General features: G+C 44.1%; 2 protein-coding genes across 2 annotated transcripts in view; both read right to left on the reverse strand.

The window, feature by feature from the left end:
* Window positions 1-9,706, reverse strand: part of LOC308152603 (glutaminase kidney isoform, mitochondrial) — a 29,052-nt gene extending 19,346 nt beyond the window's left edge. The window contains exons 1-4 of the mRNA XM_080525620.1: window positions 9,617-9,706; window positions 9,022-9,119; window positions 3,332-3,428; window positions 2,322-2,440 (exon numbers count right to left, since the gene is read on the reverse strand). Of these exons, the coding sequence (XP_080381746.1) occupies window positions 2,322-2,389 (68 nt within the window). The 5' untranslated portion in view covers window positions 2,390-2,440; window positions 3,332-3,428; window positions 9,022-9,119; window positions 9,617-9,706. The remainder of the gene's footprint in view (window positions 1-2,321; window positions 2,441-3,331; window positions 3,429-9,021; window positions 9,120-9,616) is intronic.
* Window positions 9,707-14,375: 4,669 nt separating this feature from the next.
* On the reverse strand, window positions 14,376-23,684 carry LOC308152472 (NGFI-A-binding protein 1-like). Its single transcript, XM_080525461.1, has 7 exons — window positions 22,845-23,684; window positions 22,052-22,185; window positions 21,418-21,469; window positions 20,628-20,747; window positions 19,322-19,490; window positions 17,676-17,813; window positions 14,376-14,505 (listed from the first exon to the last, which is right to left on the reverse strand). The coding sequence occupies exons 1-7, from the start codon at window positions 23,676-23,678 to the stop codon at window positions 14,429-14,431; spliced, it is 1,524 nt and encodes a 507-aa protein (XP_080381587.1). The 5' UTR covers window positions 23,679-23,684; the 3' UTR covers window positions 14,376-14,428.
* Between the last annotated feature and the right edge of the window lie 913 nt (window positions 23,685-24,597).

The following is a 24,597-nucleotide window of genomic DNA, read 5'->3' on the forward strand; positions in this document are numbered from 1 at the left end:
TAACATATACAACCTTACGTTAGCGCCAATGTGCAGGAATACATATTTCTGCCTAGTGTAATCTATCCATTTAATCCTTCCCTGCATGTGTCAGAGTCGAGATGTGACATACGTGGCCTGGGGTGGTCCAGTGGCCTATGTGAGCGCACGCACGCAGACACTTTCCTGTCTCTCTCCACTGTCTTTAGCCAATAAAGACAACAAATATAAGAGTGGGACTGCCCTCACTCAAACAACCTCTAAGAGGTGACACACATACAGTACAGGCCAAAAGTTTGGACACACCTTCTCATTCAATGCGTTTCCTTTATTTTCATGACTATTTGGTACATTGTAGATTCTCACTGAAGGCATCAAAACTATGAATGAACACATAGGAATTATGTATTTAACAATAAAGTGTGAAATAACTCTAAATATGTCTTGTATTTTAGATTCCTCAAAGTAGCCACCCTTTGCTTTTTTGTTGTTAATAAAATATATAATAATAATATTTAATATAATATGTGTTAATAATAATATGTTATTATATATATATTTAATATTATTATAATATATTTTATTAACAACAAAAAATATATATTTTATTAACAACAAAAAAGCAAAGGGTGGCTACTTTGAGGAATCTAAAATATAAGACATATTTAGAGTTATTTCACACTTTTTTGTTAAGTACATCATTCCACATGTGTTCATTCATAGTTTTGATGCCTTCAGTGAGAATCTACAATGTAAATAGTCATGAAAATAAAGGAAACACATTGAATGAGAAGGTGTGTCCAAACTTTTGGCCTGTACTGTACATCAATGGAAGAACACATTACTGAGAAATAACACCAGAAGCAATTGGCTCTGATATGTTGCCCTGCAGCTATAGGAGTTAAATCAGATGTACTCTGCTTTTCCTGCCCTTACTGTAGGGTCTATATGCTCTCTCAAGAGTTGTTTCATCACGTGCTTCCTGGCCAAGCCTGGTGCCTATAAATAAATGCAGAGTGAGTTGGCGTGGAGTCAAAAGCTGTCGTGCCTGGTGTGTTTGTGTTTTGCCTCCCTGACTGGTGGTGTGTCGTCTTATTTCCTGAATCCTGCAGCGTGATTCGCTTCAGGGCTGTTCCCCAAGCTGTCACTCAACTGGGCCGTGTGTGTGTGTGTGTGTGTGTGTGTGTGTGTGTATGTCCCAGGGTTGAGTGTCCCAGAGTCACTCACTAGGCTGTGTGTGTGTGTGTGTGTGTGTGTGTGTGTGTATGTCCCAGGGTTGAGTGTCCCAGAGTCACTCACTAGGCTGTGTGTGTGTGTGTGTGTGTGTGTGTATGTCCCAGGGTCGAGTGTCCCAGAGTCACTCACTAGGCTGTGTGTGTGCTTTGACCTAGAGGAGATGGAGAGTAACAACCCTTGTTTGTTGGAATAAATAACTGTGGGAAATAGAGGAGCAGAGTTTACGTTCTTTTTTCAGCTGCTCAGGAAACAGATATGAGTCTCTTGACAAATGGCGTGGTGTGTGTTTTCCCAACGTGCGGCTGCAGTAAGAGGGAGGCGTCTAAAACAGAATGAGATCAATAGATGACCTGAGACATCGGAGAGGAAGCTAGTATCCTTCCACAGACCGTGAATGAACGTGAATAATTAATGTGACGCACGCGGGGACTTTCCCTTTAGATCCTGACTATTCAATGTGATGAACTGTTCAGATAATAATAATAATAATAATAACTATTTATTTGTATAGCACTTTTCCTGCAAATGTTGCAGCTCAAAGTGCTCCAATCATTATATAATGATAATTCAATGATTTAGTCATTTAAAGGCAATATTAAAAAGATGGGTTTTTTAGTCTTGACTTGAACATATGTGCTGAGGTTGCATCCCTAATGTAAACTGGCAGTGCATTCCACAATCTGGGTGCATAAAATGAGAATGCAACCTCACCAAATATCTCCTTTTGCTGAGAAAACCAGTGTCAGAAGACCTGAGAGCTCTATTGGGCTGATATGCTAGCAAAAGATATTTCAGATGAAGACAAAGGGCACACAACAGCAATATCCTTCTATTACAAAATGACCCTAATGCTGGACAGTTTACCATGACAACCTAGCTAGAGATGGAGACTTACTTATTTTTTCTGAGTGGGGGCGGTCCCACTCATATTTTTCCTTTTATCGACAGATACAGTAGAGATTTAGACAGAAAGGATGGGTGAGAGAGAGAGAGAGGAGGGATGACATGCAGGACATGTCCACGGCCGGAATCGAACCGGGAACCCTGCGGTTACGTGGTCGACGCTTAACCCACTACACCACCTAAGCGCCCCCCAACCAACTTACTTCTTGAAGAGGTCCCGGTCCAAGGTTCCGTCTGAGGTGGTCTTCACCGTGATCTTCAGCATCTCCATACACTCCTTCAGCCGGGGGTCTCCAGTACGCAACCCTGTGGCCTTCAGCGCCTGCAAGAACATGGCTCGTTTTTTTTTTTGCAGGCTTGACAAACAGCAGGGTTGTATATTCAGGGTTCCTACAAGTTTCAACAAGTCAGATTTAAGACCTTTTTAGACCTTTTTTAGACCTCTTTGAATAGGATTTCTGACCTATTCGTGACACCATTATGATACTTTTTTGTCATCCCCGAGGTGATGAAATTAGGGATTTCACTGCCATACAGACAAAAAAGGAAGCGAATTGGCATTTTTTTGGTTCCAGCTTGATTCATTTCCTCGTAAATAGACGGACTGGTCGGACTGATTTCCTTGCAGGATCTCATTTTTAAGACCTAGCACCTCCTTTTTAGGCTGAATAACTGGAATACAAGACCTTTTTAGGCCTTAAAATGTGGTTTGCCGGATTTTAGACTTTTTAAGACCAGCGCGGGAACCCTGTATATTCTAACAACAAAGATACTGTGTCATGTCCAGAATAGGATCAGGTCTTTTCTTGAGATATCCAGAGAAAAGAGAGTAGGGGTCAGACAGAGAATCATTACGCCGGCCTCCCAGACACATTGGATTGGAGGATGTCAAGCAGGTTCAATGATGCTGCAGACCTTTCCTGATCGTTCAACCATCCAACTGTCTGTTTACATTTTCAGAGCACCAACAAAAAAAAACATTGAAATGTTAGGCCCATCACTTTGACCAATGAGATCGATCGTCTCCAGTCATAATGTCATCCGATGGACGAATTGCAACAAAAATGAACACAGGGTTATAGGCCTATACTGAGCCTACACACACACACACCCTAACCCAGACAGAAATAGTCCCTGTGGTCAAAGGCACCATGACCAGTGACCATCATTTGTGCAGGGCGCAAAACCACGGAACAGACTTCGGACCACTCACTGTGGTAAATTTGTGAGCTGGGATTTTTTCTTGGCCCTCTGCGATGGTGTAGAACAGCAGGTCCTCGAGACTAGGCAGGATGCCTGCCTTTCTTCTCCTGGGGAGGGGAGAGAGACACCACAGACAGACGGTAAGGAACATCCAGGCCCTCTGACGAGAACAAGGAGCTCTAGAGGACAACAGGTTAACTGCAGCAGGGGGGCGACTAGCTATACTGGAGGGAGAGGCGGTGAGTGTTTTAACAGTTTACTGCCCCAGCTTGAAGGAAAAGATTTGGAACACTGCTCTCAGAATACCAGTCAGAGTTTTTTTTTTTTTCAAGCCATTATGGTTCAAGGAGAGTTTGGAATCACATGAGGCTATTTACTAGCTGTTCGCAAGGGTTAGCTTTGTCAGTTTGACATCACCTTAAAAGATCCCAACCTAGATCGGTTACAGCCACAGCTGTTGTGTAGAGTCACGCACATAGTACGTATGACCATAGCATTTCTTGCTGGTCACTGACTAGTATTATGCAGTAGCAGTTCTAAATCCTTTCCCAAATGGAAGGAGAGTTAGTGTATGTTAGAGGAGGGAGATAGGAATAGTCAAACGAGCTCACAGCAAAAGCTTTCTGCTATGATTCATATGCAACTGATTGGATTTGTAAAAGCTCCGGGTTGACGGGGAGCTCAGGCCGTGTCCTGCGGTGCGTCGCGGACAGACAAGGGAGCGGTCGACCCCGCTCCGCCGTCTGCTCTAGAGAAGACGTTTAAGAAAATAGAGCTTTAGTAGGTAGATCCCTTCATCGGACATCCAGTAATGACTTAAGACTCTCTCCTCCTCTTTGTGTTTCCCACTGAGGTTGATTGGGGGTCACACTGGGGTCAACTCTGGGGCCTATACCCTTTTCTCGCCTAGAAAACTCTTGTAGGAGGAGGCCCATTTGTAGGCCTATTCTTTTCCCGAAATCTGGTAGAAGGGGCCTGTTTAATTGACAAATGTGGGTCCATTTGTGACGTCATTACTAGATGACCGATACCTGCTAGTGAGGAATGCTACGATACGCGTAAGTAGGGGGGGGGGGTCAAGCGCAGTCGCTTGGGGGGGGGGGGCTGAGGACATTTCAAGGTAAAAAGAAATGAAGAGCAGTCAGCTGCAAGGCTTAGCCTGTCAAAACGACACGTCACATCTACAGTGTATGAATAAATAGATACAAATACTTACAGACAAATGCAAAGCAAGCAGATCAACAGGAGGGAGAGAAAATATGCAGTGAGTAAATAAGTGGCAACAAACTCAATAGCATACACATCATCATCATCATCATCATCATCATCATCATCAGGCAGATACCATTTCAAACAGAAAGAGGTCAAAACAAGATATGCTGATTCATGATTAACAACAGACTTGAATTCAATAATCAAGACACTCAACCATAGATGCAACGAAAAAGAAAAATCATTACTTCCTTTTGGTCAATTAACTAACTAACTAACTAACTAACTAACTAACAGATGTTGTTGCTATGACCAGAACATCAAAGAATCCAGTGTCTTTTTTGCCATGTCCATTGTACTCGACAGATTGCCTCCTACTAGAGGCATGCTACCAGAAGCGGCAGGTGAGAGGTGGAGAGAGGGAGACATCTGGAGGGGACAGGGGGGCTGCAATCAATTCTCAATCAATATGCCTCTGCCCTTCCCTCTCTGCCCCCTCCCCCGCTCAGTCTCTTCTGCGTGTGAGGTCAGCTGTGTGCGTGGCTCACAGGGCCCCGTTATAAGCCCTGCACGCCACAGAGCCAACAACAGCACGCGGCCCCGCTTTGATCCCTCCTGTGGAAAATAACTAAACACATCTCCCAAACTAGACTACGGCTGGGCGGATGATAGCCCAGACTAACACTGGATGGACGATAACCCAGACTAACTCTGGATGATACAGTAGGAGCAGACAGCACCGGTATTTGTATGTCTCGGCATGACTCTTAAAGCTGACCACCACATACGATGGATGCGATGGCTTGTAGCGGCGACAGCCGAGCTTCGTCTGTCCACAGCTCCGTTGACTGGTGGCGGCGGCAGGAGCCTAGAGGTTAGAGAGGCCGGCTAGCGATCGGAAGGTTGCTGGTTTGATCCCCGCCTCAGGAGGGAGCTGCATGTGCTCTTGAGCAAAGCACTTAATCTTTAATTGCTCCAGGGACGCCGACTATGGCTGACCCTGTGCCTAGAGCAAAAAAAAGACAAAATTCCAACAATTGACTGTGGACAATGGAACTGAAGTCATAGGCTAATCAAACTAGGCCTCTATTAGGCCTTTCACCCCGCCAAGGCTCTGTGCCGGTTCCCCTTCTCGAGTTTCAGAACCGTGGTGCTTTCTGGTGAACCAGCCCGTGTTCATACCAGTTTAAGCGGAACCATCAACGTCATCAACGTTGGCTGACCAGATGGTTACAGCTCGGCCAACCGATCAACCATTGCCTGAGTCTGAGCTCTGACGGCGTGATCAATGCCCGTGTACCTGACATTTTGTCTGCCATCTTTATTTGACCAAGTGCATCATCACGGTGTCACAGTAGACCGGTTGGAGTAGAGGGGTCTTGTAGATTATAATCTGTTGCTGACAGCACCACAAAAATCAATCAGTGATAGTGAGTGACTCATCTTGGTGCTGCAGTGCAGTAGCCTACAAAGATCTAAATCTCTCTCTCGGCACTAAATTGGATCTCCTGGATACTAGACGGAAACTGAAGCTTACTCCACTCAATCAAAGCAGAAAAAAAACACACTCAAAGAACCAGTCCCAATGCAACACTATGTAGGTGATCTATATCAAGCTAGCCCCCCACCCCAGCCTCCCAACACTGATCCCACAAGATTCTTCTGAGGCTGAGCCTTGACTGAGGATGCTGTTGCCACTAACAACACAGTACAGATGGCTGGCAACTAGCAAATTAACCATTTAGCCTAGGCCGATAGAAAACCCAGAGGGGACTTGTTGTTGTAGGCTACAATAAACCTTGAGCAATGAGGCATAGGCCTATCACTATCATGCATGTTTTCGGGGAAAAGTGAACGTTTGGTAATAGAATAGCCCCTTCCTCCCCCTCCTCCATTTGAACAGAGTGTGTGGCGGCAAATCGGAATTCAAGTGGAGCTGGGAGGCGGTTATGCATCTGGTGAATTTCACCAGCGCCGCAGATTCTATCCAACTAATGCTGAACTTTCTAGGATTCAAAAATTCATTATATCATGAGTTGGATGATGGACATTGAATATGCTTTGTTGGCCTTAGCCTACCAGTGGACCCTCCACCCTGCATGCTAAGACGAACAGCGCTTGCATTTGGATATGAAGGCCATTATTGGACATTTATGGCAGGGGCACAACATGTTGATGGTCTTATCAACTGGTCCAAGTCCAACAGGAGAGCAAATATCCACAAGATAAACAGTTCCTAGCCTGCCAACTCAAAATACAGTTTTCTGACGCAGGTTTTAGCCTCGTCCAAAACATTCAATTGAATGACATTATCATGCGGTCTGAGGAAACAGCTGCGAAACAACAGGGGGGAGTTCAAGGAGACTGAGTGACATTCTGAACACGCCTCTGGATCAGCACAGACTGACCTTCAAGCAACATTGGGAACAGGCAAAACTAGGTCTGTCTCCATCACTGGGGGGGAATACCCTCCTTTTTATTTTTATTTGTATTATTTGTTTTTCTGATTTTATCCCTTTTTCACCCAATTTGGTATCCAATTGAACCCAACCTAGCATCCAATTATCCCCTGCCTATTGCGTAGGATCCGCCGCACGACCCCGTGGCCGGCAGCCCCAGAGGAGATCGCCAGGCAGACTAGCTGACTGGCTCCTCGAGCCCAGCACCGTTATTCCGGCACCCCGGGGGCGCTGTTGCGCGACGGATCTTTGTCCGGAAATAGTCCTATACCGCCCTCTGGAGCGGCCGCTCAATATGCCGCTCCCTGTGTGCCCTGGCCATATCCGGATCTGGCGAGACCGGGATTCGATCCCAGTCCCCGGTGGGCAGCTTGCACTAGTGGCTAGTGCTTAGACCGCTACGCCACCGCGGGGCTGGGAATACCCTCTTTCTGATAGCAGACGATATATGAGAACATCTCACAGTCGTGTCTCCTGTACAGTCAAGAGACCCTAACTTTGTAACATCATCAACGGGGCTACACCAACCACCACCCCATCACAAGCCTCAGTAAGACACAGGGGCTAAACCCATCAACATATCGCTAGAGGAGGCTATGCATGGCATAGGCAGCTTGTGACATGGTCATGTATCCTTCATCCCACCGAAATCTGCAAATGACAACCAGCTATAGGCCTACTACCACACATCATTATAGTACAGCAGACAGAGGTACTGGTGGCTTAGTGACAGAGGTACCGGTGGGTCAGTGACAGGTAGGGGAGAGTGTGGCAAGTTGACCCAGTGGGTAAGTTGAACCACAAGACCATCTTTTATTTTATTTTTTTATCGTGTTTTCACAGCCCTTTGTCATAGATGCATTCTTATAATTTCAATTCGATAGGAAACATCCTGAAATAGAGGTAGGGCCTAGATGATTTTGTTTTACTTCTGTCTCATTTTTCTTTGCCTGTAGGACAACAAAGGTAAACATTGGTTCATCTTACCCCACTCTCCCCTACCGGTGGCTCAGTGACAGAGGGACCGGTGGGTCAGTGACAGAGGGACCGGTGGGTCAGTGACAGAGGGACCGTTGGGTCAGTCAGTGACAGAGGGACCGTTGGGTCAGTCAGTGACAGAGGTACCGTTGGGTCAGTCAGTGACAGAGGGACCGTTGGGTCAGTCAGTGACAGAGGGACCGTTGGGTCAGTCAGTGACAGAGGTACCGTTGGGTCAGTCAGTGACAGAGGGACCGTTGGGTCAGTGACAGAGGGACCGTTGGGTCAGTCAGTGACAGAGGTACCGTTGGGTCAGTCAGTGACAGAGGTACCAGTGGGTCAGTCAGTGACAGAGGTACCGTTGGGTCAGTCAGTGACAGAGGTACCAGTGGGTCAGTCAGTGACAGAGGTACCGTTGGGTCAGTCAGTGACAGAGGTACCGTTGGGTCAGTCAGTGACAGAGGTACCGTTGGGTCAGTCAGTGACAGAGGTACCGTTGGGTCAGTCAGTGACAGAGGTACCGTTGGGTCAGTGACAGAGGGACCGTTGGCTCAGTGACAGAGGGACCCGGTGGCTCCAGTCAATGTGCCATGCCATCCCACAGTCCTTACTACCGCCAGAGTAAACATCAACATGACGTTATCGCTCCTCATGTTCACTGGTGTAACCCAGTATTACAATGTAATAACAGATAAAACAGTATAGTAATAGTCTAATCGTCAGTAGTATAAGTGTGGGCTAGTGTATCAGAAGAAAACCAGATTGTTAAGAGCCAAACCTGAACATCAATAATGAGTCGGACAAGGAGGATTATACATTTGTCAACACTGGGTCAAACCAGAGCAAATAGCAAATATTGACTGATATAATCTGGTACTATCTATGTCGTTTAATTGAATGAAACGTGATTATATCTATATATTAGACCGGTGACAGACTGACACTAGTGTAGTCAATCACACAGCCATGGGTGTGTGTGTGTGTGTGTGTGTGTGTGTGTGTGTGTGTGTGTGTGTGTGTGTGTGTGTGTGTGTGAGAGCCAAACACTCACTTTTCCGCCAGCTTCTCCTCCTTGCTGGCTTCATTCGTCGGGTCCGTTACCGAGCCGCTGTCGCCGGTCTTGGTGCAGAGGCTCCTGTTGCCCTGGGTCTTATAGTAGTAAGTAAGTACATGTTATTTATAAAGCACCTTTCGAAACAAAGTTACAAAGTGCTGTACAGTGGACATCAGGTAAAAACAAGTTAACACAAGGCACATAAGGGCATAAGAGCAATAACACAACAAGAGATAAAACAAAACAATGACCTATAGAAGTGGGTCAGGTGAAAATGTCATGAAATAAAGTGCAAACAAAACAGGTGTGTTTTAAATTAGTCCAATTAACGGATTGAGCATCTTTATCGACACTGGGAGGGCGTTCCACAGTATGGGAGCCACCACTACAAAAGCTCGGTCACCCTTGGTTCTGAGGTTGGGCAAGATAGGCCATCTTCATGTCTGCTCACACAGGACCAGCCAGACAGGGGGACAGGTGCAGTACATACTGGACAGGTAGCATGATAATAATACACCTTATTGCTAAGAGCTTTCCGACTGGGTGACCAACCTGCGCCGCATGCGAGGGTTAGGGTTAGGGTTAGGGTTACCTTATACCGCCAAGGTCGCTCTCTGCCCGCCGACCTGACATCCGTGATGACCCGGGCGGTGCTGAAGCAGCTCACCGCTTTAACTGATGGTGGCGGTTTATTATTCCTTATCAGAGGACGCGTCAGGCTGGACTGAATCAACAACTCCTTGAGCGCCACCGAAGACCGAAAATGTAACATCTCAATTTGTATCTTCTCTCTGAGAAAGGAGGTGAATGGTTAAGCTAAACCGGTCAAATCACTCAGTTAATGATTCTGTTATTAATGAGTCCAACGCGTTTAATAATACCGATGGGGTCGGATTGTGTCTCTGCGCTGTGGGGAAGAACGGTTCAGTGACGCTCACGACGCTGAGACCTTTAGTTCCCGCCCCTACTGGCTGGTGTTTGCGCGTAATCAACACTCTGATTGGCTAGTGTTAGTGCGTAACCCCGCTCTGATTGGTTGGAGCCGTTGTCAATCACAATCCCGTTTCCTCAGCACCCCATGGCAGCATAATAAATATGCCGGGTGCGTTGGTGGTGTTATAATTAAATAATGTGTTTCTGTCTGTGCAGCACGAGCGAAGTGTGCATGTTATGTTATTTGTTGTTTTCTTCATAAGTCAAAATGTGTAGTGTTTCTGTGTGCAGGGAAAGTCATATTGAGACACTGGAAATAAAAGATGTGATGATTTATTTTCCATCCTCTGTATATTCCATCTTCTTTTATTCCAACAGCCCTGCATATTGCATTGGTTGTTGGTGGTTGTTGCCCTGCTAAAAGGCACACATTCCACATTCCAGTCCAATGTTGAATGATGCCAAACGGATGTTAACGTTGGCAGGTCGTATGCTATCTGGATAGAGACCATGGCCAGGCAGGAGTTAGACATCTTTGCTCAATTCAGGACATACAAGAGATGCTGGCCATGCAGGTGGACCACACAGTGCATGGTGCATGTATGCATTCATGTTGTTCAAAGTGTGATCACTAAATACCAAAAGACATTGATCCAGATTGTTGTCGGAGTAGCAAAGCTATCAGCTCTTGTCACACATTCTGAAATGCTTGTCTGGTCATCTGAGATTAAGCCAGAGTGACATTACAATGCCCCAGAACTAACAACACAATCCTGGACTGATCCTCTCCTTTTCAAAAGCTAACTCTTTCACTGGGGTGGAGGTAAAAACAGGCAACAATCACAGGGGTGATATTTATTTTAGCCTCCAGTTTCAGGAACAGAAAATATGAATCAAGAATGTGTTAGAGGAGACACTATGCTGAAAAGGAAAGACTTTCTTACTAGAAGATTCTGAAATAAATATATGCCATGAGTAGTATCTTAAAAATCAAAAATAATTCATTGGAGGATATTCCTGATTATAAATAGGACCATAGTCCTTGTCCTTTCTCTCTTCCTGTCTGAATGAGTTTCTCCCCTGCTTTTGTCTTAGCCTGCCACCCTGTGGTCAATATTAATATTGCAATTAATACAAATGATAGAATACTGAGTGTGTAGCAGCCTATTACAATTGCAATCCAAATATGTAGGAATAAATAAAAAACGAAATGCACTTAGCCTACAAATGAAAAAAGTACAAACTTCAATACCTACTTTGGTTCTGTTTACCTGGGCACTGTAACTAATAGCATGAATTGACACTAATTCAGCATGTTTGAAATGTTATGCCCAAATCATCTCAAATTCTCTGAAGAGACTAAATAATATGATTTAAATGACTGATATAATTTGCGCGTGACAAGCATGACAAGCATTTCAAACATGCTAAGTTAGTGTCCATTGACTTGTAAAGTGCTAACTCTTAGCTGGGTGTTAGTGACGACATAATAAACAGAAAACAGCCCAGATAAACAGAACCAATGTGTTCAATTGGGGATTGAAGTCTGTCCTTCTTTCAGGGTAAGGAACCAAATGTGTGATTTCGTAATTTGTTGAAATGGTGAACTATCCCTTTAAGAGTTAATAAATGCATTGGGAGGTAAAAAGAAAGAAACAAATAATACATAATCCTAAACACAATTGGAGGAGGTGAGCCGATAATTCACAAACGCCCACATGTTCTCTAAAGGAGTCAGTTTCCTGCTCTTTTAAATGAGGGTGATGGTGCGTTCACCAGATCACTCCCACACAGCTTAGCGGCAGGCAGGCTCCCTCCCACCACTCCTGGTTCCGCCCACAATCATTATTGCCATGGCAACACATCAGTGACTTGCATTGGCAGAGGTCATCAGACAGAGTTGAGACGATGAGCTACTAAGAGTGGGCGTTCAGTGATGAGTTGACCTGTTCTCAGGAGAAAATCTGTGTACGTGTGTGTGTGTGTGTGTGAGAGTATGAGAGAGAGAGGGAGGGAGGAAGGGCGGGCAGGTTTGGGTGGGGGGGGGGGGGGGAGTGGGTTGACGACGACAACGGCGACTATGAAAAGGATCTGCGTCAGAGTGAGTCATGAGTTAGTTTCAGAATGTGTTGATGTGACGCTCATGCAAATGGTTTACTCAAGAGCTTCATACACTCCTTTCAGGAGAAAGTGTTGACATAACCCCAGCAGCTCTGTCACCACTCACACCTCTACTAATTGCAGGATTAGGTTGTCTGTCTGTCATACTGACATTTGGATGTCAAATAAAATATTTTCAGTTTCAATTTTTCACAGAACATAATGTTCCTTCTCTTTGGCACCTGGACATTTTTTCACACCACACGCCACTAACGAGTTCAAAGAAAGTGAGTTCAAAAAATAAAGTTTAATGTTCATGTGCTGTATAACAAATAAAATATATTAGTGTTTAAAAAACAGGTGCATAACAAGGCAAACCTAATCTAATTCTATCACATACAATAACAGTGATAAGAACATGAATCAACTATTGATAGCTCTATCACACAGCTGGACATGCGGTGATCTCTGAACATCATATGACACTGATAACCAGTATGGGCACTGGTCGACGACAGTCACCTAGCACAGAACAATGGTAGGCCCAGAAAGTGAAATTACAAAGAGTAATTACATACTTATTAACAAGTATTGCATTGGTTGCAGTCTTAGTGAGTGAGACTATTACGAAACTAACTGCCATGTGCAGAGCATCTACGTCAGACAAACTATCAACTGGATCTCAAAAAAGACCATGAGAACAAGACATATTTACTCAGTGGAAAACACAAAAACATTGATAGCCATCTGCTAGCTTATTCTAACAGCAAGGAACATCTTCAATTATACACTTGTGGTCCTAGTGATGAAACACTGGTAAGATCTAAGGCTATGCTAAGTAACATTAAAATCTTGTACAGCGCGTGGTACCAGACACTTTTACTGGTTTTTAAAACAACAGTAATTCGGTTTAGCTCTACACACATAAACACTATATTGACAACAACATTACAGCAAATTACTACACTCACTGACAAAACCCTGCTTTTGATATTAGGCTATTATTTCTGTAATTTCCAAACTATATACAGGCCTGATGATAATAATGTCTGACAGTGAGAACTGTAGAAAACATGACAACTAGTAGCCCCGGTATAAGATCCATTTTTGCTTCGCTAAATAAAAAGTGAAACAAAGCAAATGATCAGAGTCGGACTCGGTACCAGGCAACGCGACAAGGCTAAGACTGACCTACAACACTGACCTCTGGATGGAGTTACAGAACAGAACATCTGCTGCCTCAAGTCAATTTAGCACTCATAAATACATACAGTACAACGGGAGGGGGGGAGGGGGGGGGCAAAAAGATTGCTCCTCTAATGCGGGGTACACACATAAGGATTTTTTGGCCGGTTTTGGCCCGATTTTCGGATGTCTGAAAACGACAGAAAACGCCCGGTTATCAGATGGCTCTTAACATTTTCCTATACCAGAATCTTGGGGTGTGAGGTGTGTTAAGAGTCAATTCTCTTCAATTGTGCAATCAACTCTCCCGACAACCTGCTCGGAAAATGGGCGTGGCCGGCAATCGTAAATGTGAAATGCGTTCAATACTTCCGACCAGAAACCATAGGGTTGCCAGATTGTTTGGTAAAATTAGCGGTTTTAGACTGTGGTTAGGGTGGAAAATCTTTATGTCTGTGGGGTGCTGAAATGGGGAAATTGGCGCACACCACACACAACACGATCAAGGCTGTTCAAATCCAAGATGTTGTTTCTTCATGTGTGGGGTCTGTCTCAGATAAGATTTCTGTTAAGATTTAGAAATTCCTTATGTGTGTACCCCGCTTAAGGACAACGTTCTCTTGTCTCCTCTGAATTGAACCCAGAAAACGGTTCATGAAGGGCTGAATCTGAACTTGATCTCTACACTGAACTCCAAATGTTTTACACTAATCTACCGTTGACATCCAAGGTTACGTGGAACATCTAGGTTTGGCATGCAGATCTCAAGTTATGATTCCGCCTTTTAAAACTGCAGTAAATCAGCTGGTCCACCCAAAAAATTTACAAACAAGTCAAAAAAAAATCGATGGGGGTACAAAGAAAAAAATGCAACTTGTGGTGTTCTTTTCAATAACCGTCACTTTTTTAAATAACATCATGTACAAATCGATAAATAAACAAAGACCTGCACAGGACGAAGAACATCCTGTTCAATATTTCCCCACAACTGAATGCATGCTCTACTGTAGATGCTTTGGTAAAAAAAAACTTTGACAAAATTAAAGAAAATAAATGCTATTTTTGAGGCAACATTGGTTGTTAAGGCTCTACTGTGTCTGTGCTTGCTTAGTATCTATTGACTGATAAACTGCATACAGTAAACTGTGAGTAAAACAGGGGGGGAACAGAAGGGGGGCTGGAGGCACTATGTGGAATCCTCTGGTTCTGACTTGATGGTCTTCCTGTCTGAGTGGTTGGCTGCTCGCTGTGAAGTCCCGTTCTCTATGGAGTCAAAAGCGCAAAGAAAAAAACATCCTCATTATCACAATCCAGGGTTCCTACAAGTTTCAACACATCAAATTTAAGACTCTTTTAGAGCTTTTTTTAGACCTCTTTGAATATAATTTTTGACCTATGATAGCTTTTTGTCATCCTCAAGGTCAGGGGTCGGCAATAGGCGGCCCGCGGGCCATTGCTGGCCCATCACCAATAATATTTGGCCCAGCAGAATATTTTGAGAATCCACTTTTTTTTTTTTTTTTTTTTTTTTTTTACAATATCGGACCGACAGTCCCACATATAGCGCCTATAATGTCCGAATAGAGAATCTACCTCCACCTGAATAATGCTTATTGTACTTTTATCCATGTTGAGAGTGAATGACACAGGGACAGACAATCAGGCAGCGGGGTGCACCGAAGCGCACTGACGCTGAACCCCTCATAGTGAATCATAAGTAGGTGGACAACGTGTAGTGCTGAAATAGCCGTGTGTGGTTTGAAAAAAATAACACCAGCTCAGTAAATAATTCAAACGTAATGTTTACGTATATGTGACTGCAACACACATATGAACAGTAACAAAGCAAATTCAGTTTAATATTCTGAAAAACATTGACAACAAAATCGGTGAAAAAAAGAAAAGAAAGAAAAGTAATCCGCTTATGCGAGGGGTGGTGGTGCATAGGCCTATGCTCCTGAAACGACAGAGCAAACACGCTATTAGGGATAATAATTACAATGAGCCATTCATTCAAAATATAAAAAATACAATTAGGTTATTAAATACAATAACGACAGGCTTGGTACTCACTTAATGTGAAAAGTGGCATCTCCCATCGGTCAGTATTTGCTTGATATCTGGTTATATGGACGTCACTTTAATCCGCAGGCAGTTCTCAAGTTTTTTTGTGCATCAATCGATTCCTCTCGTGCGTCTTTATCACATTCATTGAGGAAAAGGACGACTCGCATGTATAGAAAGGGAACATTGTGAGCACGGAAGATGTGAGTCTCACAACGGCTTTGCGTTGATGAAACCAGGTAGGATGAACATTATAGTTCGCTGTCCATTCCTCTTTAAATGCCCTGTTTTCACCGTCAACTTTCCTCTTTACACCTTTGGAGAGTGACATGATGTTTCTCTTGCTAGTTAGCAGGTTAAATGTTTAGCTAACTTCACCCGGCACCAAACAACCAATCCAATAATAATGTGACCTTGTCTGGAAGGAGGGGGGAATCATTCAGAATGAAAGTATGTTAAATAATTATTAGAATAAGCTAGGCTGCGCTACATCGTCAGTCCACACATTTATTATTCAAAACTATGGAAAAGGGTGAAACTACGTTTCAACGTTGTTGAGAATCACAACACAAACTTGCTAGTCAAGCCAAAATACTGCAACGTAATGGATTGGACTGCTACCTAGTTAGCTACAACACTACTTTACATTGTTACCTAGTTAACTACAACACTACTTTACATTGTTACCTAGTTAACTACAACACTACTTTACATTGTTACCTAGTTAACTACAACACTACTTTACATTGTTACCTAGTTAACTACAACACTACTTTACATTGTTACCTAGTTAACTAGAACACTACTTTACATTGTTACCTAGTTAACTAGAACACTACTTTGCATTGTTACCTAGTTAACTACAACACTACTTTACATTGTTATCTAGTTAACTAGAACACTACTTTACATTGTTACCTAGTTAACTACAACACTACTTTACATTGTTAGCAGGCTCACAAAACAAGCTGTGTTAGTTGACTAGCGATGTGTACATTTTTCGAAAGAAAAGTCAAAGCATTAGAACGTGTCACATTTTTTAACAATCAATTACTTATGAATGAATGAATGAATGAATGAATGAATGGAATGAAGAATGGTCTTTATTGTCATTGCTACAGTACAGGTACCAAACAACGAAATTTAGGAGGGGTGGCTCCCCTGGTGTTAAGGAAAAAAAAAAAAAAAACGTTCGGGCCCGCCATCTAGTGGCTCAAAAAAAAATTGGCCCGAGGCCAAACCTAATTGCCGACCCCTGCTCAAGGTGATGAAATTAGGGATTTCACTGCCATACAGGCAAAAAAGGAAGCGAATTGGCATTTTTTTGGTTCCAGCTTGATTAATTTCCACGTAAATAGATGTGGTCGGACTTCCTTGCAGGATCTAATTTTTAAGACCTAGCACCTCATTTTTTCCACATGACGGTCGGATAATACACTCAGAATTATCTGAAAAGAGGAAAAACATATTTTTGGTAGAATCTTCTTGAAACGGCAAGTTAAAACTGAAGCAACATAAAATACTACTAGAGGTGGTGGGTTAAGATAAGGATGAGAGTGTGCTGTGTAGAGTATAAGGAAATATCAAAACATGCTACTGTAGGAGTCAGATTCAAAGAGCCATCCTAGATTAAAGAGGCAGCATACATTAAAGTGGGATCTGACTAAAGTGTTAGCCTGCAGTGTGTGACGGGACGCGAGATCAAAGAGAAAGGTGTACGCACGAACGATCAACATTTAAGAGTCGGAAATATGACCCACTTTATATCACGGAACTGCAAGGGATGCACAGTAAGTGGTCGCTCATTACCTGTAAAGATGCAGGTGTGTGCACTAAAGCATGACGAACACTATCATGTCTGTCGCGTGCACAGCGATGGATCATTACACATCAGGAGTATGATGCCGTGAACATTGAAAATGATTATTTTTCTGGCATTTCTGCTTTATTGGGATAGAGACAGTAGAGATTGGCAGGCAGGGTTCCTACACGTTTCAACAAGTCAAATTTAAGACCTTTTAGACCTTTTTTAGACCTCTTTGGGTAGAATTTTTGACCTATCGCGACACCATATGATAGCTATTTGTCCTCTTCAAGGTGATGAAATTAGGGATTTCACTGCCATACAGACAAAAAAGTCCAGCTCGTTTGTTTAGACCTAATGACTGAAATGTAAGACCTTTTTAGGCCTTACAAATCGGGTTGCTGGATTTGAGACTTTACGGCTTTTTAAGACCAGCGCGGGAACCCTGGGCAGGAAGGACGGGTGAGAGAGAGGTGGTACCGTGGGATTTTACGGTGTATGCATTAGCGTGTAATTGGCCACTAAGTGCCCTGTGCAGTGAACATGTTGCTGTGCTGCTACTGACCTGCTGCTGGTGTTTTGGCCTCATCTGTGTTATGGTGGTTATGGTGACGCTTCAGCTCATTGGCCAGCTGCTTCCCCAGCGTAAGCTCCCCCTCCGCCGCGTTCTGACCGACCACCCGCAAGTTCATCGGTCTCTCAACTGAAACAACACACACACACACACACACACACAAACGAACAAACATGAGCGTGTGGATAAACACTATCCTTTTACATGCTCAATCCCATTGCCGACCGCTTTTTTCACGTCGGCTGAATCTACTCCATCGGTGCATAAACCTCTCTCAAGGATCCCCCCACTTCTGCTGCGTGAGCACAGACACACACAGACACACACAGACACACACAGACACACACAGACACACAGAGCACACACACACTACTCAATAAGCCTACAGTGCTTTATGCTCCTCTCATTCAACTTGAATAAGGTGTTTTTAATAGCTGCTGTTTTACATTCGTCTCTTGGTAACCATACCTTATGAAACAGAGAGAGAGAGAGAGAGAGAGAGAGAGAGAGAGAGAGAGAGAGAGAGAGAGAGAGAGAGAGAGAGAGAGAGAGAGAGACACCCCCTGGGCAACTGGCTGAAGGTAAACAGGCGTGGGAGTGGTAATTACCAGTGCAGAGGGGATTTATGGGAACAGGGATATACAGTAATGAGCTGTCAGCAGCAGGCCTATGGGCTGTCAGCAGCAGGCCTATGGGGTGAGTGAGAAAACTGATGAAAAATAAGACGAGTCCCTGAAGGCTGGCTGGGAGCTGAGAAATGATTCCTCCCTCTTTTGAGAAAGTGTGAAGGAAAAAAAAAAAAAAAAAAACCCGAACCTGAATTTAGAGATTTAGGAGATTCACGGTCGTGTCACGGCTGATTTCGGGATTAAGTGACTTATATGACCGTGCCTTTTCACGAGCTGCACCCCGCCTCTGGAACTCTCTCCCTCAACCACTCAAGAGACTCACCCTCACTCACCCTCACACTTTTAAATCCCACCTCAAAACCTACCTGTTCTCCCATTCATACAACCTCCCCTACCCCTAACCATCTCCCCTAACCCTGCCACCCCCCCCCCCCCCCTCCCCCCCTGGACATTGCTGCGTTACTTGTTCCACGTTCGTTAACTCTGTGTTCTATGTGCTCATGTTATCTGTGGCTTGTTGTTTCTGTGTTTTCTGTTTTTCCCATATTGTCAGCGTCTTTGAGCCTCGGAAAAGCGCTATATAAATACAATGAATTATTATTATTATTATTATTATTATTATTATTATTATTATTATATGCCTGGGACGGCGAGACTCAGTGGGAGCAGGAAGTGGAGCTAAGTAGCTAAGAGCTAAGTAGCTAAGAGGAGTGGCATACTAAAAAAATGCTGGTCGAGAGAGGACGCTGGCGTTGCTTGTTCGCCGCTTCTCCGCCCGAAATCTAGATATACTTGCAGTATACAGAGTAGATTGTCCTACAAAGACACTTAGATTTAGATTTAGTCATCTAAAAATTAATTAGACCCCTATACTTTCTTTTATTTATTTTTTGGTTTCTTTTTATTATTTTACTACTCAATCTTTTCAGTTTGTAAAGCGTCTTTGAGTGTCTAGAAAAGCGCTATATAAGTCTAATGTATTATTATTATTATTATTATTATTATTACCGTGGTTCTCCCTGTTCTTGTCTGCAGACATGTTGTTGTTGACCTGAGCGTCACTGAGGTACTTCAGGGCTCCTGCTGGTATTCTCCAGTCCAGGGCCTGTAACCGCTCCTGCACCGCTGCGTCATGGAGGATCTCCATCTGCCTGGCCAACAGACGCTCCAGCTGCACCTGGGAGACACAGCCAGACGTCACGGTTACGTTTACATTTTTGGCATTTAGCAGACGCCTTATTCCAAAGCGACTTACAATCAATACATTTGACTAAGCAAGTGAATCATCAATCCGCCAGCCGTAGCAGGAAGAGTAATCTAGCTCAGGCCCCGGGCCATTGGCAGTCTCCGTGACAGAAGGAAAAAATAAAGATAAAAAAAATAAAAAGACAATTTTTGTTTTTGTTTTTATATAGACACTGGAGAAACAGAGAAACAATACAAGTAGTAGTAAGTAGAAGTCTTAGGGGACACAGTAAAGGGGAAAAGAGGGTGTCTCAGGAGACACAGTGCTGGGGGGTAGTAGATGTCTCAGGAGGAGCAGTTAAGGTGTAACCTGAAGAGGTGGGTATACATTCAATGGGAACCAAAACGTTCACAGGAACCAAGTTCATCTAAGAATGATAATGATTAGAAATAATAAAACAAACAAAGTACTTAGGTCCTCTGATGAGGGGGCGGGGTTTGGGCAAAAAAGATTATACAAAATAATTAGTAAAAAATTATAAAAATATATTTTAAAAAAGGGACCAGAAAGTGTTCTTATAGGAACATTTGGGAGTTGAGAAAACCATCTGTAGCCAGTGCCATTACTATGCTGCTCAACACTCTTGTTGCAAAGGTCTCAGGAGAGCTCTTTGCCTCTGCCCATCACGAGATGTGTCTTGCAGGGAAGCTTGGTGACAAATGATTTGTTTACTTGCATTCAGAGGTGGGAAACCCTTTTTCAAAGAGTGGAAGTAGTACTTCCCCACCAACATGCACTAACCCAGCTGATTCTGATTAGCACAGGTAGGAGAACCCATTAACGGCATAAGCTGGTTAAGTGCTTTTTCTTACAGTGTTCAATATCTTTCCATTCCACGTTATTGCGCATAGCTTTTTTTTTATGGACTGGAATGTTACAATTTCTTTAACTGTGTAGTTTTATTGAGTTACCAACACCAATTTCAGGTCTACATTTCATGTGAACAGCTGCAATAAGAAAGACGTTGACTTAAACAATTGTTGATGTGTTTAATACTTATTTCCCCCACCGTACGGGGCTGAGTCGTACCGACTTTGTAGAGGCAAGTACAGGCAAGGCTCTAATTACCTGGAGGTTTCGCCCAACCGTCTCCTCCCCTTTGGACTTAGCGCACGCTAGCTGCTCCCTAAGGATCTCCTGCCTCATGTGGATGGCCTGGAGAGCCTCCTGGATGTCAAAGAAGTTCTCCTGAGGACATCAAGAAACAAGAGAAGATATAGAGGATCTCACAGATAAGGGTGGGCCAAGCTATGGTATTTCTCCTGGTGTGTGGTGAGCATTCAGAGGGATGTACAGTCAGTGTCATACTGTAGATCAATAGGGGACTCTTCATTTTCGCACACTACCTTATTCAAAGACCCACTTGAGAAGTCAACACTTGTACATGTGTTTTCAATCATTCGTACAACAGCTGAGAAGAGTGATACAATCCATAAAGGAAGCGTTGAACAAGCCTAGCGATTCAAGAACAATCATTTCCCCCCAGAGTTTTGAAGACAGAGAAAGCTTCTTTTATTCTGGGTATTCGGATATCTGTGAAGCATGTAGCGAAACATCCACCCGCCAACATACACAGCTCCAGCAGAACAGGAGAGTTAACATTGTTTTCTTAAGTTGCTAGTTGCCATCACGCATGATTAGACCACAAAGCAATACTTCATACTTAAAAGATGACTTGAAAAGTAATTGAAAGTGGGCTTTCAAAACATGTCGGTGCCTGTTGAGTAAAACGTTAGCACACACACGTACATGACACTGTACTTTCCAGTACAGACATAATGTACGGGTGAAATGCTTTGATATCAAAGCGTTTAAACTTAAGAAAGTCACTGTCACTGTTTTCTACCAGGGCTCTTACCTCGGTTTTTATCCTTTTAGGAGACGGCTCATCTCTGTCCCCGCAGCGAGACCTAGAGATGATAGTTACTGTCAGTCTGTGTGCAATATGTAAAAATAATAATAATAATAATAATAATAATAATAATAATAATACATTAGACTTATATAGTGCTTTTTTAATACATTTTTAGATGACTAAATCTAAATCTAAGTGTCTTTGTAGGACAATCTACTCTGTATACTGCAATTACACCTAGATTTTGGGCGGAGAAGCGGCGAACAAGCAACGCCAGCGTCCTCTCTCAACCAGCATTTTTTTTGGAAAAGTGAAAAGTCTTACGAATCATATTATGATCAATGTAATGTTAGCTAGCTACCTCTAAACATGGATTTGGCTGGGCATACATTTATCAATTTGAGGTGGTAAACACAGTCTGGCTATCTTATCTTGTCTATCTTATCTGTCTGGTTAACTTATCTGTGTACTTCATAACTTACAGAACATGATCAAATCTAACACATTACAGTCATTACGCAGTCATAACATGAGGACCAATGTGTTGAATCAACACAAGCTCCTACACACTCTTTCCTCACTACTGTATCTAAACTAGAGGAGCAGATCGTGTGGGGGGCCGTGGAGATGGCCTTACTTGCTGGTCCGGTAGGTGTATTTGTAGGTGACCTCTCTGGAGATCTGGCGGGCCAATCCAAACAGCTCATCTCTGCGTGTCAGCAAGGCCATGTCCCTCATACACAGCTGGGCTGCTGCCTCGTTCACTGTCAGCTGCAGGGAAGATTAGGGACAAATGTTAGCATTCGTATCAGGGCTGACAGTCGATTAATACTAATACAACATTTGGTCTCAACTTATCTAATAATGACTTTGCTCCAAAGATAATGCGAATGAGTTCGCTCAAATATTGGTAGGGACATGTCCCTACCGTCCATATGCAAACCTACGCCCTTGTGTTGATTATATTGATTGATTCAACTAACGAGGAAATGTGAGCATTAGTTGATTCATTTGTTTGATTCATCTATTCATCTGTACAACCCTCATTTATATCCTTACGATTCACGATTCACAAATCACTTTAAACCCCTCCACCCTCCCCTTTAGTATTACTGAGTAGTAACTGAGGTTAGGAAAATGCAGTGGCACTGAGCCTAGCCCTACATCAGGTTCCCGACTGTATTACACTGTACTGTATTATATTGCATTTCATATCATCGTATTTTGCACAGCATTTTTGCACTATTGAAGCCAGTGTAAAACCATCACTTAATTACTAGGGTTATTTTACTTACTTACGTTACTTATTATTATTGTATCTGAATGCTGCAATGCTAAAGTTGACGAACCAAAGCCAAAGAATGTTACTCTTGGGTACTTCACTACACTACAGTGAGATACCACTAAAAGTGGTTCTGGTTCTACTGTACCTCGTGCAGAGTCAGGTGCTTGCCGTCCCTCCTCTTGGAGTCGAAACGTCCGTAGATGGCGCTGTACTTGCGGATCTCCTCCTCTCTGTGCGGGTCGTCGTCGCTCATCTCGAAGATGTGGCTGATCATCTTGGCCAGTTTCTTGTTGCCCTTCAGCTGCTCCTTGACCTCCGCCGGGTCCGTCTTGGGCAGGGCGGGGGTCATCCGGTCCACACACTCCAGCACCGACTGTACAGCGGCCGCATCCAAGGCCTCCAGCCCCTCCCGGGGAGACGACGGGGACCCCTGGTCCGACGGGGACATGCTCTGCTCGCTGTCGTTGCTATGGCACCCCGACCAGAACCGCGGCTCGCCGGCGCTCTGCGAGGGAGACCCCGCCGCCGCCGCCGCCACTTTGTCGCGGGCCACCTCCAGCTTGCCCGGGTCCAAACAGGCCGCGGCCAGGCCTTTGGGGACTTTGACGTTAGGCCCTTCCCCCCTGGTCCCGCTGTTGCTGCCCCGCTCCTGGGTGCTGTGCGGGGTGGGGGAGCCCTCGGGCAGCTTGTAGACGGGGATGCTGCAGACCGGCAGGGAGGTCAGGGGCTGGTTGAACAGCGCCGGGTTGGTGACCCAGTCGCGCAGGGATTTCTGCAGACGCCGCACGTGTAGAGGTTTGCTGGCCATGCCCACCAGGGCCATGATCTCCAGGAACTCCTCTTCTCCGGCCTCGCAGAGCTGCTGCACGTCGTCGCCGCCCTGCTGGATGAAAGCCTCGTAGTAGTAGAGCAGGTTGGCCCTCTGCAGGATGCGGTAGAGCTGCAGCTCCCCAAGGGTTCTGGGCAAAGCCGCCGCCATACCTGAGAGGAGGGAGGACATACAAACGATTGATTGTATGATGTAGGGATGAGATATTGTGTCTAAATAAAGTGTTGCTGTGATTCTGTGTGACTGAAGAAAGGAAGAGAAAAAGGGGACAGAGGCTACTAGGCTTGGAGTTTCCATTGTGAGTGAGCTGTGAGGCCCAGCTCAGGGCTGCAGTTAGGAGAGTGGCAGTTAGAGAGTCCTGAGTCGCAGGGAGGAACACATGCCACAGCCCTCCTCTGCAGCGTGCGTAGGTGGGCTCTCTACACAGACTCCACGGGCTTCAGCCAAGGGACGTGTTACCCAACCCATTCCTAGCAAGCAAGTCAGTTTAAAAAACCATGATACACACACATTCATAAAGATAGGCTACCAATCGCTGATTTATCCTCCCGGATAGAATACGTTTTTTTGAATAATGATTTCATAGTTTATCAATGTGAAGACTATTTTGTAAACTCTTCCTCAGATCTCGACAGACATTTTGCTCTTGAAGTCATGTTATGTAAATGGCTGAGCGAAAAAACTTGAAGGAACTCAAACCTTCAACAGTAGTTAAACCGAGACAACGTCTTCACTTTCATGTTTGTTCACGTTCAAAGGCACATTCACTCAACCTAAACCCATCCAGCATGTGCAATATCAACATCAACATGTGGATCAACACATTAATTAGTTTCGAACACAATAAACAATAAACAATAAACATCCAGAGAGAGTGAGCACCAGTCACATATCTCTCTCTTCCTCTCTCTGTACAAATAAATATACAACATACAAAATACAAAAAAATGCATAAAACAAATTACAGTCGATGCCAGACCCTCGTAGGTTACGTACCTGGAGAACGCTGGCCCCTTTTAGGTTCCTTTGTCTGGGTGTTGCAATGTGGATCCAGTGTGGTAGACAGAAG

The sequence above is a fragment of the Nansenia antarctica genome (assembly GCF_963989245.1).
Source record: "Nansenia antarctica genome assembly, chromosome: 3".
NCBI classification, from domain to species: Eukaryota; Metazoa; Chordata; class Actinopteri; order Argentiniformes; family Microstomatidae; genus Nansenia; species Nansenia antarctica.

Bases quoted from the DNA above. Each gene is read 5' to 3' on its own strand.
- LOC308152472 (XM_080525461.1), bottom strand. From the start codon at position 23,678: ATGGCGGCGGCTTTGCCCAGAACCCTTGGGGAGCTGCAGCTCTACCGC. The intron at 21,470-22,051 runs GTAAGGCCATCT...TATCATCTCTAG, and splicing joins TACACCTACCGGACCAGCAA to GTCTCGCTGCGGGGACAGAG. The intron at 17,814-19,321 runs GTAATAATAATA...GTGTTGTTTCAG, and splicing joins CAAGAACAGGGAGAACCACG to TTGAGAGACCGATGAACTTG.